Source organism: Paralichthys olivaceus, chromosome 1, assembly GCF_024713975.1.
Source record: "Paralichthys olivaceus isolate ysfri-2021 chromosome 1, ASM2471397v2, whole genome shotgun sequence".
Taxonomy (NCBI): domain Eukaryota; kingdom Metazoa; phylum Chordata; class Actinopteri; order Pleuronectiformes; family Paralichthyidae; genus Paralichthys; species Paralichthys olivaceus.
This window is the reverse complement of record NC_091093.1, coordinates 18,679,581-18,695,598: the sequence shown is the minus strand read 5'-3', so window position 1 is coordinate 18,695,598 and position 16,018 is coordinate 18,679,581. Positions and strand designations below refer to the sequence as shown.

Here is a 16,018-nt window from a genome sequence, read left to right as displayed (position 1 = left end):
GGATAAATGTGGCGTGATCACTACACCGAGAGATGGACCATGAGGACCCACTGCAGATCGTCCAGATGTTGAAAATGTGGCACCTCATCCTCCAGCTCTGCACATTCTCTGCTATAAAAATTCACATGTACAGTTTTATTACAATAGATCAAGTCAGGAATTCGAATCGTATGAAGTGAAACTGAACAGATACTTAGAGGAAGAGTTCCATTGCCAATTACATGACTTTTCTTGGAAGCAACTAAGAAACTACAAATAAATAAATTATAGGGAAAATGAAAGAGTAGCCTTTGACTGAAAAAGCTGATATTATTTTAAAGGGCCTACAGCCCTTCACAACTCATTAAAGTCTTTATTATTAGCCATAAGAAACATTGGCTGGAGACAGGTTGTGCTTTTGTTTTACTTCACCGAAAAAGCCAATTGCAGAAAACTTAATTAACGTAATTAAACTAAATGCTCTCAATCATAGTGAAAGCAGATGAGTAAAACCAAAATTGGGGATTTTTGGTATTCCTCGGTATGATTTGGTCAATTAGACCTGACAGATGAATTCAAATCAAGTGGGAACAGTAATAAGCGAGTATAAGTGATTTATGACTATTCCTTAAATTATATATACATATATCATATCATATTATATGAGTATCATACAAAACTGTCAGCTGACAGTAGGATTATCATCCCAATAAAGTAAAATAAATTAAGTGCAACATACATATAAAAGCAGGATGTTAGCCCTATTTACTTTTGCATCAATGAATCTATGCTTCCAATATCACTTAAATATAATATCTATTTTGGGGTGTCCTTTATTTGCATTTGTATTTATCTAATCCTGAAGAAGCTTACAGCTAAATTAAATTAGCACAATGTACTGTACCTATGTCAACAACACAACACCTGCCCAACAAATGACTGAATGAGGCCATTCACAAACACTGTCAAGAAACTAAAACAAAGCAAATATGCCATCTGGTGGCAGATTCACTTACTTCTATTTCTACATTTTGAATGAGTTTCTATACAAAACAGTCACAGTAAAAAAAAAGAAGATTAACAGTGTTTTGTATCACAGTAAGAGCTATCTAAGAATAGACTGATCTAGATCTGGCCCACTGAGTGTACTCTACTCCAACTGTTTGAACATGTCACTCCTTCAGTAAGCCAATCAGTGAGTGACGTGATGATGACATCAAGAAACAGATCCATGTAGGTCAACTGGTAAACAATAATACCCAGTTTGCAGGACTTGCTTCATGCTAACACCGAGTCTTATTCTTTCCACTTTCGGTTCAGATAATATTATTTAAGGACCCGACTCTCCAGCTGGTCGACTCCAGAAACTGTCTGAAGCCACAGGAAAATAACTAACCCAGATATTACTAAGATCAACTTTTTACACTATGTGGCACTGGTCATTGATACTGTGTCTACAGAGGAGAGGAGAAGTGAGGAGAGGAGAAAAGAGGAGGGAAGAGAGGAGAGGAGGAGAGAGGCAGATGAATGATCAGCCCGACAACACTGCTGTCAATCAAAATGATACAGGCCCAGGCCAAGGAGTCAGTCCTCGAAAGCCAGCTCTAAAAGTATCCTGATAACCTGAGCTGAGAGGATTAGCTTTATAATCTTGAACACTGTCAGGCTAAATCAGGGCCTGTGTGCCCCCTGCTGCTTATTACTACATCAGTAAATCTGGGTCCTGAGGCAGAGTGAAGAGTTCACACATACTGTGCTGCAAGGTGGATCATTCTGCACTGGGAGGGTATCAGTGCATGAGAGTCTGCCCAGAGACTGATGTGGAGGTTTGAGTATTTTTCTCATTGCAACTTACACACAACACGGACATTTACTCCGTGATGCAGTGAGTCAAGGTAAATGTATTGCTCTCTGTCGTAAATTAAGAGAGAGCAGGGTGTTTAAGCCCCTGGGAAATCAGTGAAAAGGTAAAAAAATGCCCTATCCCAAGAACTTAAAGAAAGTGAAAAAAACTTCCTGGCTCTCCCCACTGATCTCGATCCCCACTAAAATTTTATTTCAGCCATGCTGCATCCTTCCACCAACTTTCATAATAATCTGTCCTGTAGTTTTTGCATAATAGTGCTCACAAACCAACAGACAGGGGTGAAAACACAACCCCCTTGGCGGTTATGAATAAAAACATCAACAATATTATTAGTCTCCAAGAAAGAATCGAGAAAAAACGGGAAAACATTGATATTCCACATTAACCTGAACACAAAATCCAGCATTTCCATTAGTTTTTTTGTTAAAGCACCAGGATGGCAGAGCTCTGAGTTTGTTCAGCTGATGTTCTTATGATAAGCTGCAGCAATGAAGGAGTTAAGGATGGAGTGAGCACTGCAGGGTGGAGGATGAGATATCATATACTCTGGCCACAACAAATGCACAGCATGACTTCGATGTTTCTCTGAGGCAGATTGTGCACAGTTTTTAAACACTTCAGAGACAGCAGGGCCTGACAAGGTGAGTGGAATTATTTGTCTTATTAGCTGAAGACCATTGATGATCACTTATATTGCATGTTTTCAAATTTCATTTTAAAAAGTCTTGATTTATAGTTATTCTGTATGTGAAACTTCAAATGCTATCTGGTCTGTATGCATCTGTATCCAAACCCATCCATTAGTGCAATAACATCTTACTCGAAATGTATTTGATAAAGATTAGCTGTAATGGAGGCTGCTTTGCATCGATGGGTGAGTGCACTTCCTCTGTGTGTCGTTCTTTTCCAGACCTGATCCACAGAGAAAAATGAGAAGAGGAGATTCGTTTCCTTTGAAGAGTGAGCTTCTCTACTCGCCCTCTCTCTGTCCCTCACTATCACTCTGTAATGTGGTAAATGGCTTCCCCTTGTGCTGTTGACCTCCCTCTTAGAAATGACTTTGTCAAAGAGCCAAAGAAGGGGCACTGACAGTGAGGTGTCTGAGAAAAGCCAAAACAAGAAAAAGATAAAGACAGCACAGTGTGGGTCTATGAGTCCAGTAACTTAAAAAACAAATGGGAAATAATGAGTGATGACACTGTGGATGATGATATACAGTCAACCCAGTGCTTCCATTTGTGCAGACTCACAGACACACACCCACATTAGCACAGTGCAGAGTGAGCACCATTAAGCTACTCCCCACATTAGTGTCTAATAATTCTTTCTGCAGAGCTGCACTTTAACACAGTTTCCAGTCCTCAGATCTGATGCTTCCTAAACCAGACACTCAATCAATGAGAGAGAGGCTCCTGCAATGATGGATAAAATCTTTCATCTTCTGTGTCATTAAGGTGCTAATTCGGACTCAAAGGCATTTTTATAATTGAGGATTGATTGATCATCCTGCAGGGGTTGGGTGAGATCAGGAAGCATTATATTGTTATGATGACACAAAGACAACTGAATGGATTTTGACAAAACTTAATGAAATAATGTGGTATGGGCCAGAAAAAGATATTTACAAATCTTTTGGTGCAGATCAAGATCAGGGCGTGGATTGCAGATTTCTGTTGTCCCCCTTTTTTAAATCATTGTGAGATAGAGAGTTTTTCAGAAGTTTCCCTGGGGAATATTCATGGATTCTGTTTTAACAAATGAGCAACACATAGGGGACATGATATTTATGAGTGTGTGTGAAACTTGTCGCAGCTTGATTGCTGTTACTGAGTGCCATGCTAGTTTCTAAAATATTATCTCTTTAAAAACATTAGAGATCAGAAGCATTATAAAACAATTAATAATTACATGTGATGTGAACTGCAGTAGTCTACAGGAAGAAACGTCAACGTGTGTTTACAACCACATGTGTTACAAGAGGTAAAACCATGAATATAGCTTTTTCTAGAAAATTCATTCTGGTGCATGTGTCTTATCACACTCTGCAATATTATATACTTCAAGGAACCCGACTACAAAAACTAACAAATCGTCAGTCTGGGCACTTGATTAGGAATAACTGACACTCAGATAGTATTAACAAATTATGCAAATGTTATATACACTAAACAAAGACCAAATGTGATATGATGCTAATACACGAGAGAACAGTGATAAATGGGGAAACACTGATTAAAATCCCAGCAGGTTGTGTCTTACTGACTGAGGAGAATAACTTCGCCAAAGATGTGGTTGTGTTGCCTCCTTGCCAGAGAAGTAATGCTTAGTCCTGTCTAAGTGTGCACACTGTGCATTAAGTACATGCCATAGTGAACAACAGAGTGCACGAGTGTTTATGATGTGATAGGGCAGCAGGCTCCTTCTCCTCTGAGTGAGACCCTCTCTTTGTTGACAGCCAGTTTTAGAAGCTCTGTCAACATGATGCCACTGACTCCTTAAATAGAGACGGAGATGGGCAGTCAGGAAAACAAAACGTGTGGTTGTGCACCACCGTAGATTCATAGATTGACTGAGTGTGACCCTAGTCGAGGTATCATCTGTAGAGTGCTTCACTGAGTCCGACCTGAGAGGACAACATCCCCAGATATGACTGCGAGTGAAGGTAAGCTTAGACCTCATGAGAGACACAGTGGGAAAATGTTATGGAAGATAAAGGCACAATAGTTAGGAACTCAAGTTAAGCTTTCGACAAAAAAGGAAATCAGCAGTTAAGTTTAACTTTTTTTTTTTGTCCATTAAATGTCAGAAAGATGTTTGAAACAACTTCCCAGAGTCCTAGCTGATGTCTACAAGTGTATTTCTAGTGACCAACAGCCATGTTCAGTTCACTGTCAGTTATGACAAAAGAAAAGAAAAAAGAAAAGAAGGACATGGATACTATAGAACAAGATATCTAGATAGAAAGGGACAGTAAAATGATCATTTCAGCATGATGCTAATGTTATATGACAGTGTACTGTGTTAGCTAACAGGCTAGTTATTGTGTGGGTTTAAAATACATTTTACTATCAAGATGTAAAACTACTACAGTTACTCAATTGTTAAAATTGAAGTACTGCTAATTTCCAAGACCCAATCGTATCAGTTAGGTCACAACATGGTCGTCCACTTCATTTCATTGTGTAACAGATTTGAGATGAATGTGATTATAAAGGTTTTGTGTTTTTTGCTGAATTAATGCAATGAAATTGTTTTGTTCTATTGTTTTGTGGTAAAGCAAAACAATCAAACAAAAACACAAACAACAATCAAAAACAAAAAATGGAGTTCCTAACCTTGCCATGGGATGGCGCTGTCACACTGACTGTGTGTTTTCTTTGCACCTATAGGAATAAGACAGTGTTTGTAGCCTATGTATGATGAGCGGACAGCTAATTATTCAAAAGGCCATCGTCTCCAGATCAATACCAATCTATGAGCCTATCCCTTTTCACAGTGTGTTGTGCCATTAAGCTCCATAGCAGCGCTGATGCACACAGCTGTTGTCAGGCCAGTGTTGTGTGTTCGGAATGATAAGCTTCCTGGAAGTAGAGTGGAACATTGGCTGACATGACACCACGGACCATGCAGGCCTTTCTCTGTTGTTGCACCTGCACTCCACTGACCAACACTGCATCCTGTATCACTCAGGATGTCAACAAGACACTGTCAGTTCAGCCAGGTTATCTCATAGCAGAAATAAACAGTTCTCTGTATGGCAGCCCTGCTGCAGTATAAAGGTCTGCGTCTGGTGAATAACTGTAAACTGATGCAGTGTTTCCAAAATGACATGCTGTCAACAGGCTGCAGTACTGAAATTGTACTGTATTATGAGGAGCAGTGATAATAGCTCAGGAAGATTAACATTCCTGCATTCAAAATGTCATTGCAAAATTTAAAAGGGTATTAGCGTAAGTATGGTGGTAATCCATTTAAATATTCCACTGGACCAGCTAACGTTTCCATAACAGTATCACATTACAGTCATTTGCTAATAATAACCATATTGTTGTGGCATCTTTCAGAACAGAAGTGACTTTTTAAAAAGAAAATAGACCCAAGATTGAAAAAACAGCAAACAGGAAAACATAAGTACTGACAATAATGAAACTAGATAATAAAATAAGGATAAAATATAATACATGAATTTGCAGTGGATGTAAATTGGCGAATAATAATTATAATAATTTTATAATAATTTAATGTTTTCAGAACGTACCCTGTAGCAGAACATCTGCAACAACTGCAGTGCTTTAATTTCACTTGAGTCCATATGAGCAGTTCACACAGAGCTCTGCAGGTGGTGACACTGTGCAGCAGTTTACTCTTGAGTTTCCTGCATCCAAACCCTCACACAGGTACAACTGTGTGTTTACAAAACAGCAGAAACCAGACAGAGCAAGTGGAGTCCTGATGGGGGAGGCAGGTTTTCTGTGTCCTCTGTGAGCACATGTCATTTCACTTTACCGTCTGCTTTCCTGCAGACATGCCTCGCCAATTCCCAAGGGTAACTCTGAGCGAGGCAGAAGAAGAGACTCAGCTGCTGGTGGAGAAGGTTTATGCATCTGCGTTAAAGGAAGAAGACAACAAAGATGCCTTATCGATGTTCACCGTGCCTGAGGACTGCCCCATCGGCCTTCAGCAAGCCATGGAGCACGAGCTGCTCAAGGAGCTGGCAGAGCAACAGTCAGAGGAGACTAACAAGAGGTTGGTCTTACTCCTGGTGTGTCACCAAATCACAGACAATCATCTACTTGACATCGAGCAGATAATGACTTAAATTATCTTTTTTGCAGGAAGAAAAGCTTGAAGATGATTCGCTCCCAATCATTGTGCCTACAGATGCCATTGAATACAGATTGGACGAGGCCAGCGGCTGTTACACCATTCCTGTCCCCGAGCTCCACCTGTTCATCAGTGCCAGAAAACTGCCCTGATTACCAGAGGGTCACTATTAGTGGTGATTACTGTGCTGGAGTAAGTACTGTAAACAGCACCATTAACCTCTGATCGTTAGAGAAATTAATGGAATTGCAACTTGAAGTGTCTTTTTCCCTTTCAGATCACAGTGGAGGACTATGAACAGGCTGCCAAAAGTCTGTTAAAGGCCCTGCTTATTCGTGAGAAATACTCAAAGCTGGCCTATCATCGGTTCTGCAGAACAACAACCCAGTTCCTCCGCAGTGCTGAAAACATCAGATGGAGCGAGGAGGATGAGGTTCTGCCAGGTTTGAAGCTTTTGAAGTATAGATTATATATATATATATAGTCTATGGTTTGAAGCAACAATTACTGATTTCATATTGTGGTTTATATGATGGTAACATAACATTGTTATGTCTCCCAGATATGTGCCCGTGTCCATTAGGGGGAGAAGATCCCTACAGCATGGACAACATCCCAGAGAACCTCAACTATGAACTGAAGATGAAGGATGGAATAGTGAATGTGTATGACAACGCTGAGGCCCTGAGACAAAACCAGCCCCATGACCTTCCTTATCCAGACTTAGAAACGTTCGCCATCGACCTCAGCCATGTGTTGGCCATGATTGCAGATGGACCCACGTAAGTTGACGCTACAGTTATGCTGGTGGAATAAAACAGCCCTTTTTGCAAAACTGGTTGTTTCTGCCTATGTTACACTTAATCACACAGGTTGGAGTTGCATATAATGTAAACCACGCTCCACTTTACTTTTACAGGAAGACTTACTGTCACAGACGACTAAATTTCTTGAGTTCGAAGTTCTACCTCCACGAGATGCTCAACGAGATGGCCGAGCTAAAGGAACTGAAAAGTGTCCCTCACAGAGATTTTTACAATGTCAGGAAGGTGAGTCCAACCACAGATATTATGAAAAGTTTGAAATCCAATATAGTTTCCTAAAGATTACCTCTGTGAAAATTCTTAACATATGATGTTTTTCTCAGGTGGACACACACATTCATGCAGCTGCCTGTATGTCTCAGAAACACCTGCTGACTTTCATTCAGAAAACATATAAGACTGATGCGGACTGTGTGGTGATGGAGAAGGCCGGACAGAAGATGACTCTGCAGGAGGTTTTCCACAGCATCAATAAAGACCCATATGACCTGACTGTGGACTCTCTGGATGTACATGCGGTAAGAAAAGAAGCAAAGAATCGTTTTTTGTATTGATGCATAAACGTGTAAATTATGTTTTGATAAAAAACTTTGCTGTGTTGATTATTGATTGTGGTGAAATGAGGAAACTATTTTTGTCAGATTGTGACCATGATGATTTATAGGAATTTCTTATATAAAGAATCTCTCCAATTTTTATTAGTGCGCAGCAATGAGTGGCCACTTTTAGAAAACCTCTGGTTCTGAAAGTAAATTTCCTATTCAGATCGACCTGCTGCAAGACGAATCAAAACTATTTGAATCAGAGCAAAAAAATATTGGAAAACGGAAAGAAGGCAAAGGATTGTACATAATTATTTTAAGAGTGAAGGAACTACACATACACATTTAACCTTGCAGTGATTTCAACCCCTTTAGACACTTTTCTCTAAACCTCTATAAACTGGTTGCTCTGTGGTAAATTAAATTTTACACTGATCCGATTCTAGCTGATGTGATTTTCACGATTGTCGTTAACATTTCCATGGTAACGGCAAGCTCCACCAATCACAGGAGTGAATGTTGTCTCACAATCTCGTAGCCTGAGTGAAGTCTACCTTGGATCGTTGATAAATCTCTATCCAGAAAATGAATGGGACTTTTACCTCTAGAACCATGCTGTTGAGGTTGATTCCTCCACTATGCCTTTTCTTTAAATACCAGAAGAAGTACTTTTCCATACCTGACCATCCAGGGTTTATAATTAGGCTTTGAATTATGATTTGTAATTTATGCATTCTGTTCCCAGGGGAGACAAACCTTCCACCGGTTTGATAAGTTCAATTCCAAGTATAACCCAGTTGGAGCGAGTGAACTACGAGAAATCTTCCTGAAAACAGACAACCACATTACTGGAGAGTATTTTGCTCGCATCATAAAGGTATCAAGTCATGTTATCCTACAGTTTAAGTCAGAGTGGATCAAGGGACAGTTGAGTACACTCTTCTTCTCTCTTTTAATAGGAAGTGGCCCATGACCTTGAGGAGAGTAAGTATCAGCATGCAGAGCCTCGTGTGTCCATCTACGGACGCTCTCCAGAGGAGTGGGACAATCTGTCCAAGTGGTTCATCCATCACAAAGTTTACTCTCCAAACATGAGGTGGATCATTCAAGTACCCAGAATATAGTGAGTGTCGCTGATAATCAAAAGTCTCATTTAAAATAACTAATGAAAATATGACATTTTGAAATTTCATATTTGTGAAATTGTTTTTTTCAGTGACATTTTCAAGTCAAAGAAGCTGGTACCTCATTTTGCCAAGATGCTGGAGAACATTTTCCTTCCTCTGTTTGAGGCCACTGTTAATCCACAGGATCACAGAGAACTGCACGTTTTCCTCAAATACGTAAGATGTCCTCATTTAGGGTTGAATCCTTGATTGTATATAAAGATGAACAACATGACGGCTCCCCTAGTGTGAAGCCAAAGCGTCTTGATCGCCCCCTAATGGGTTCCTGCGGGATAGGTGCAGTAAAAGAAAATATGTCTTACACTTTTTGACTGTATTTGACTGTAAGAAATTACATGGTTTTATTTTTTCCTTGACATTCACCAAACTTCAACTGCATCATTGTGTGTGTGTGTGTGTGTGTGTGTGTGTGTGCAGGTGTCAGGCTTTGACAGCGTCGACGACGAGTCCAAACACAGCGATCACATGTTCTCCTTCAGGAGCCCAAAGCCTGAGCAGTGGACTGCAGATGACAACCCCCCCTACAGCTACTACCTGTTCCACATGTATGCAAACATCATGGTCCTCAACAACCTCAGGAAGTAAGAGCTCATCCACCTCATCCTCCTCTTGCTACACACACCTCAGTACAGGACAGATGACTTCACAGTCTGTAGGAGCTGAGCTGGGGAGTCCAGCACCAGTGAGGGGACACTTTACTCACAGAGCTCTCAGAGAGGAAGTGATCAATCATTGGACAGCAAGAGGATTACAAGTATAGAGAGTAACTGGAGCATCTCAATATAAAGCAGATATCTATAAACACAAGGATGAACAGAACAACACAATCTTGTGATTTCTCGTGTGTTGACTGTGTATTATGTGTTTGTGTGTCAGGGAACGTGGACTGAGCACCTTCCAGTTCCGCCCACACTGTGGAGAAGCTGGATCCATCACTCATCTGGTCTCTGCCTTTCTCACTTCTGACAACATCTCACACGGACTCAACTTGAAGAAGGTGCTCGACATGTGTCAAGAGCGTTATTTTTAAACCTACTGCTGTTATATTGGCTCATCCAGCTATTCGTATTCTTTGTATTATTATTATATTCTTGATTATCTTTCCATTTTACTTATTTATTCTGTCTTTTATAATGTTAGTAATTTTACTTGATTTTTTAACCATCCTCTTTGCCAGTTATATTTTTGCCATTGACCAAAATAGTAGTTACAAAATGTGAGAACACCAAAGAGAGAAAAGCTACATAATCAACACTGAAATCAAATGCTGTTGTTTCTGTCTGTTTTGAAATCTTTGTTGGTTTGAGAGTAATTTTATCTTGTTTATCCAAAGTGTCTGTAATCATGGTTAATGAGATGGACATTATATTCCAAAAACAGCTGAGGTTTGCCTTAAGAAAAAAACACTTGTGACAGTGATAAACTGATACTAATCTATAATCCAAACTGGACAATATTTTACCGTATTTTACAATGTGTATAGACATACAATTATATGTCCATGTATGTTTCTCCAGAGTCCTGTGTTGCAGTACCTGTACTACCTGGCCCAGGTGCCAATTGCAATGTCTCCACTCAGCAACAACAGTCTGTTCCTGGAATACTCCAAAAACCCTCTGAGAGAGTTCCTGCACAAAGGCCTGTGTGTGTCCCTGTCCACAGACGATCCCATGCAGTTCCACTACACTAAGGTACACACACACAAACATACAAGAAACACAGTGTTAAGACAGACTGCCGTTCAGTATTTCACAATCATTACGTGATATCATGCTAAAGCTTTGTGGATAATTCTTATGTGTGGTTTGTGTTCCCTGACTCAAGGAGCCACTGATGGAGGAGTACGCCATCGCAGCTCAGCTGTGGAAGCTCAGCACCTGTGATGTTTGTGAAATAGCCAGGAACAGTGTTCTGCAGAGTGGACTGTCTCACCAGGTACAGAGACTCTTCCACTCCACATCTCCATCACATTTCGACAACATACGACCCATTGGTCTCTCAGCAATGTCATCTCGTTTATTCACAGGAGAAGAAGCACTTCTTGGGGGTGAACTACCTGAAAGACGGACCCGAAGGGAACGATATCCGTCGGACCAATGTGGCACAGATCCGCATGGCCTACAGACACGAGACACTGTGTAATGAGCTTAGCTTCATAGTGGACGCAGTGAAGTCTGAACTCATAAATTCCAAAAGTGACTAAAACAGACATCACATTAGACAGAGTCTACGCATGCTGAGCTTGAACTTATCACCATTAAGCTTTATTTTTAAAAAGTGCCATTTAGTGACTGTGATGGTTAAATAATAATAATAATAAAAACATATCCTGTCAGTTAAAGTACAATGTTTAGCTGGTCCCATGTTGGCCTTGGGTGACTAATAGCACTTTGGTTGGAGAGAGCGAGTGTGTACTATAGTTTCACATACTTTTCATTACACAAAACCCACTAAGTATATACAGTTGCACTTTACACTCCATTTCATGAAAGGGGTATGTGACAGAAACTGTTAGAAACATTTTCAGGTATAATTACACTGCACACTGGACATAAGAACACTTGTAAGGAGCTTTCCACACTGTTAGTTTAGACAGGTCTGATAAGAGAGATGGATGATGTCTGGCACACTTCCTTCGTCTCTGCCTTAAATAGATGACGGATGAAGAATACCTCGTGCTTACAAAAGTTTCTTTCTTTACATGTATCCTGACCGTCTACAGCAGCAAACACGTTGTAATAACAATAAAGTCATCATTCTTTAAAATGATTGGATGAAAAACATCGCCATCGAGTGGCTAAACAGCTCCAGTTCATGATATCAGACGATTGCAAACAATAAACACATCCTGTGCAACATGGGCAAAAATAAAATGCACGTTACGGTCCTTCTGTTACATCACTATCAGACAAATCTGTCTCTTTGTCCTCGTCTTCCACTTGTATCTTCTCCTCGTCCTGAGCGTCTTCCTCCGTTTGCTCCACACTCTTCACACACGTGCAGTCCTCTGTCTCGATGTACTCCTGCTTCTGCTTCATGTCAGAGCTCTGAGACCAAAACCGTCTCCTGTTCAAAGAGAGGAAAAACATACCATGTAGTGATATATATAGTCATAACCAAAGGAAAACAGATATGATATAAGGATCAGTATCATTCAGCATTCAGTGCAGATATCCTGCATAGCTTGATCAAATTTAGGTATATATATATATATATCTCCAGATATTGTGTCCAAAATATTATTTAAATATTAAAAGACCTAAGTTAAAGTCTTACAAAGTATTTTTATATGGAAAACCACTTACGACTTCAAATAGACAATGATGATTATTGCAGTAAGAAGAAGGCCGCAGATTGAGGTGATGAGTAAAACCTTTCCTGGAACAATAAAAACATGAACAGAACATAAAAATCTAAAAACAACATCAAAAAAGGTTTTTACTTGTATTTACTTTACTGTAAGAAACAAAAAAACAGCTCCTCCACAGTATTAATTCTGTTGTGAAGACTCGTACCTCCTGCAGAGCGCTGTGCACTGCTGCCATATCGGGCTGGTTCTGCCTCAGTGTCTCTGGTTTGAGGAGCTGAGGAGGAAGAGGAGTGAGGGGAGGAGGAGGAAGACGTAGACCGTGTCGTCTGGGTGGAGTGTGTTGAGTCATCGCTGCTGCTCAGAGGGCTGGTAGTTGTTGCATCCTGCAACTGTGTTTCTGCATCTGTGCATGAAGACCATGACAGATTTGATTATTTTCTATGAAGGACGTGTCATTTAATGAATGTAGGTTTGCAGAATTCATTGTTTTGTTTGTTTCAACACTGAGGGGAAACATCTGCCTTCCACTTGCAGCTATGCACTGATTTTGATATCCTCATACGGCTGTATTGACACAGTGTAGGAAATATTCAAACTGTATTTCTGAATGGTTGTAATGGTACTTAATTTATATTTTCATTTGAAATTCCTGTTAAAAAAACACATCATGACTGTGGAGGTTTAAACAAACTCTTCATGTTCCCTCAAAATTCGATCGTAGTTTACTGTCATTATCTTTTCACAGATTTTTGGGCAAAATAGTGTTTTTTATCTCAAATTACGTAAAATACTTAAAAAATCCAGAGAATCTTAATTGAGTCCAGATGTAAATGCAATAAATTGCTTACAACGCCTATGTCAGGACTTTCCCTTCACCACAATCTGAATGAAAACCTGACATATATCAGCTTTATTGGTCTCAAGAACAAAAAGCCAGGCCTGTGAAAATACTACACATTGAATCTTCATTGACCTGTTGTAATTTAAGGTTTAAAGCAAAAATTGCAGATAAACAAGTTAATACCTGATTCATTGAAGCAGAAGACATCAAAATGTTTTGTCACAGAGGCTCGCCATATCACCAAACCTGTCCGGCTTTGTCCACAGGTGGAAAGTGGCTTGATGCGGGGAATGACTGCAAAATGTTCATCAATCCATCCAAACCTAGAGAAAATAAAATAAAATAAAAAACACATGACAATAGGCTTATCATCATCTGAGACGACTGAGCTGATCCTGTGCATTTCTTCTCTGGTCTTACCTGCATGTTTCTAATCCTCTGGTGAGCGCCTTGTTCACTTGTGCTTTTGAGGCGATGTCTACTCCAAGGGACAGACAGAGTCTCCGAGCTTCAGAGGCATTGAAGGCATAGTGAGGCTGGTTGAGGTGATTTAAGGAGCTGACCTGGAAAACTCCAGCAATGGTTTGATTCATTGCTGGAAACACTGTAGCAAAACACCAAATAAAACATTTTTACATTCAGGTTTAACTGTAATATGATACAAAAGTAAAGTGTTAAATATTAAATCAGTTGGAAATGACTCACCTCTGATGTTGCTGGTGTCAGTTTTTTGACCAGAGATGACTGAAGTAATGGACAACACAGACGTGATGAAAAGCCAGATCATATTCATGACTGCTGCGAGTGGAGACGGATGACAAGTGCTGCACAGTTAATGTGTCTCTGAGCCAAATGACAGGGTTAAATAGAGTTGATTCTGTTCACTGGAGTCTCTGGACGCTCATTGCCAGAAAGTAAAGGAAAAGGAAGAGGGAAGTGCCGCACACAAGTCAGATTATGAGCCATCATATGTCCTAAGAGCAGGCCCCTGGAGAAAAAGAGACACATCTAATATGTCAGCAGGACACGAAGCTGAGAGAAATTTATGTGGAAGGAAGGTTATCAGAGGAACTTTCAATATTGGTGCTTTGATGAACTAGTGTGACCTTCACTTCTGGCAATGATAGAAAAAAAAAGAACGATGTGAGCAGTGGGAAAAGTTTTTTCTCTTCCATGTACTTCACATTATATTATGTTAACCTTTGATTATTATTATATATATTAATGGAATGAATCTTTTCTTGCTGTAAAATGAATCGAATTTGATATTCAATAAAGTTTTTTGACTTAAACAAGTGCTTTGGTTTAAATGTTATAGAAATCCATTCCATTTGTTGGATGTAAGTGTAATTCTCAGAGCAGAGCAAATACAAATCTAGTGAAACACTTAAAGAAACAAGGATTTTCAACACGTGATAAAAGTCCGCACTCAAAAAGCAAGTGATTTGCACTGTTACTGACATCTGACTGTGGGCGCCCTGTCCAAATGGCTTCCTCCCTCGGGGCCTCACTCAGTCATGAACGCACTTATGATCTCTGGTGTCCTCTGATGAGCTTTTGGCACATGACGACATTCCCACTTCCACAAAAACATCTCTTCACCAGCCCTGACGGTAGGAAATGACGCCAAGCGCGCTGACGAATGTGCAGCCGTGTTTTTGTCAGATGTGAGGTGTCAATGAGATGTGCGGGCACAGTAAATGACAATCTGGAGCAGTGGGAAAGGACAGACAACTTCTCTCAAGGGGGAGATTTGTGCATCTAAAGGGTCACATCAGGACCTTATATTGTTAAATTACAGCAAACTCAATGGTTTCCTCAGTTGATTAAGATACTCCAGTGGGAATATGATGCAATTCGAAGGAAGTGATGGTTTGGGGAAGTGAATATACGCACGTTGATGTGTTTTTGGCTCTGCTTTGTTCCAGAAAACCATGGCAGTGTTGTGCCAGGACCATGAAACTGAAACTGAAGCATCTAAATGGAATAAAGCTGTTATTACAATGAAAACAAAACAAAAAGTTGAATTAGATCATTCATACCAATACTTTGACCTTTTGGAAAATGTGTTAATTAGTTTTCTTGTCAAAAGTTATACGAGGACATTGATACCACATCCTCTGCAAAAGAAACCCTGGAGTTTCCGTTGGAACTTCACACTGGTTTGGTTTTTGTTTGTTTGAACTGACAAGACAGGTTCATGAGCGAGTTTTAAAAATGCTGCTAGGTAGATTTTATTAGTTGTTACATGGTGTTTATAGTTTCCATGTCATGTGACCCATTGACTTCAAATCATAGCAGATATTATTGCCACCCTCAACAAGTGGCACACACCTGTTTTTATTTGAAGGGATTTTAGCATATCCTGTCTTCTAAATGAATATTCATTTTTTTTAAAACAATTTATTTCAATCGCTTCCATGTCATGTGGCCAACTAGCTCCAATCATCTGCTGAACGTTATTACTACTCTAGATAAACAGGACACACTATTGGACTTTAGTGCTAATGATATATATTTGTCTATGATGGATTGGAGTCAACGGGCAACAGAACATGGAAGCGTTTAAACATTTATTGACGGTCTCTAAGTGAAAACCCTGTGATCTGGAGTGAATGTTAAATATTTGACGTAAGCTTTATTA

General features: G+C 39.8%; 2 protein-coding genes across 4 annotated transcripts; one reads left to right on the top strand and one right to left on the bottom strand.

The window, feature by feature from the left end:
- The first annotated feature begins 2,352 nt into the window (after window positions 1-2,352).
- ampd3a (adenosine monophosphate deaminase 3a) lies at window positions 2,353-11,570 on the top strand. 3 transcript variants are annotated; one of them, XM_020098646.2, is made up of 16 exons: window positions 2,353-2,487; window positions 2,757-2,806; window positions 6,370-6,592; window positions 6,682-6,862; window positions 6,948-7,113; window positions 7,233-7,452; window positions 7,590-7,719; window positions 7,818-8,012; window positions 8,782-8,913; window positions 8,996-9,159; window positions 9,253-9,379; window positions 9,641-9,804; window positions 10,100-10,220; window positions 10,741-10,914; window positions 11,048-11,158; window positions 11,250-11,570. In XM_020098646.2, exons 2-16 carry the CDS (start codon window positions 2,776-2,778, stop codon window positions 11,424-11,426), a joined length of 2,316 nt encoding a protein of 771 aa, XP_019954205.2. In that variant the 5' UTR covers window positions 2,353-2,487; window positions 2,757-2,775; the 3' UTR covers window positions 11,427-11,570. The 3 variants fall into 3 exon arrangements, with proteins under 3 accessions (XP_019954205.2, XP_019954208.2, XP_019954207.2); XM_020098649.2 differs by lacking the exon at window positions 2,757-2,806 and having other exon boundaries at window positions 2,366-2,487; XM_020098648.2 differs by lacking the exons at window positions 2,353-2,487; window positions 2,757-2,806 and adding an exon at window positions 4,265-4,508.
- lyve1a (lymphatic vessel endothelial hyaluronic receptor 1a) lies at window positions 11,466-15,963 on the bottom strand. Its single transcript, XM_020098650.2, has 6 exons — window positions 14,080-15,963; window positions 13,795-13,978; window positions 13,558-13,697; window positions 12,739-12,936; window positions 12,529-12,601; window positions 11,466-12,289 (listed from the first exon to the last, which is right to left on the bottom strand). Exons 1-6 carry the CDS (start codon window positions 14,165-14,167, stop codon window positions 12,103-12,105), a joined length of 870 nt encoding a protein of 289 aa, XP_019954209.2. The 5' UTR covers window positions 14,168-15,963; the 3' UTR covers window positions 11,466-12,102.
- Between the last annotated feature and the right edge of the window lie 55 nt (window positions 15,964-16,018).

Bases quoted from the DNA above. Each gene is read 5' to 3' on its own strand.
- lyve1a (XM_020098650.2), bottom strand. From the start codon at position 14,167: ATGAATATGATCTGGCTTTTCATCACGTCTGTGTTGTCCATTACTTCA. The intron at 13,979-14,079 runs GTGAGTCATTTC...GTTTTGCTACAG, and splicing joins TGACACCAGCAACATCAGAG to TGTTTCCAGCAATGAATCAA. The intron at 12,937-13,557 runs GTATTAACTTGT...CTTCATGCACAG, and splicing joins CTTCTGCTTCAATGAATCAG to ATGCAGAAACACAGTTGCAG.
- ampd3a (XM_020098646.2), top strand. From the start codon at position 2,776: ATGAGAAGAGGAGATTCGTTTCCTTTGAAGA. The intron at 8,013-8,781 runs GTAAGAAAAGAA...TTCTGTTCCCAG, and splicing joins ACTCTCTGGATGTACATGCG to GGGAGACAAACCTTCCACCG. The intron at 9,380-9,640 runs GTAAGATGTCCT...GTGTGTGTGCAG, and splicing joins TGCACGTTTTCCTCAAATAC to GTGTCAGGCTTTGACAGCGT.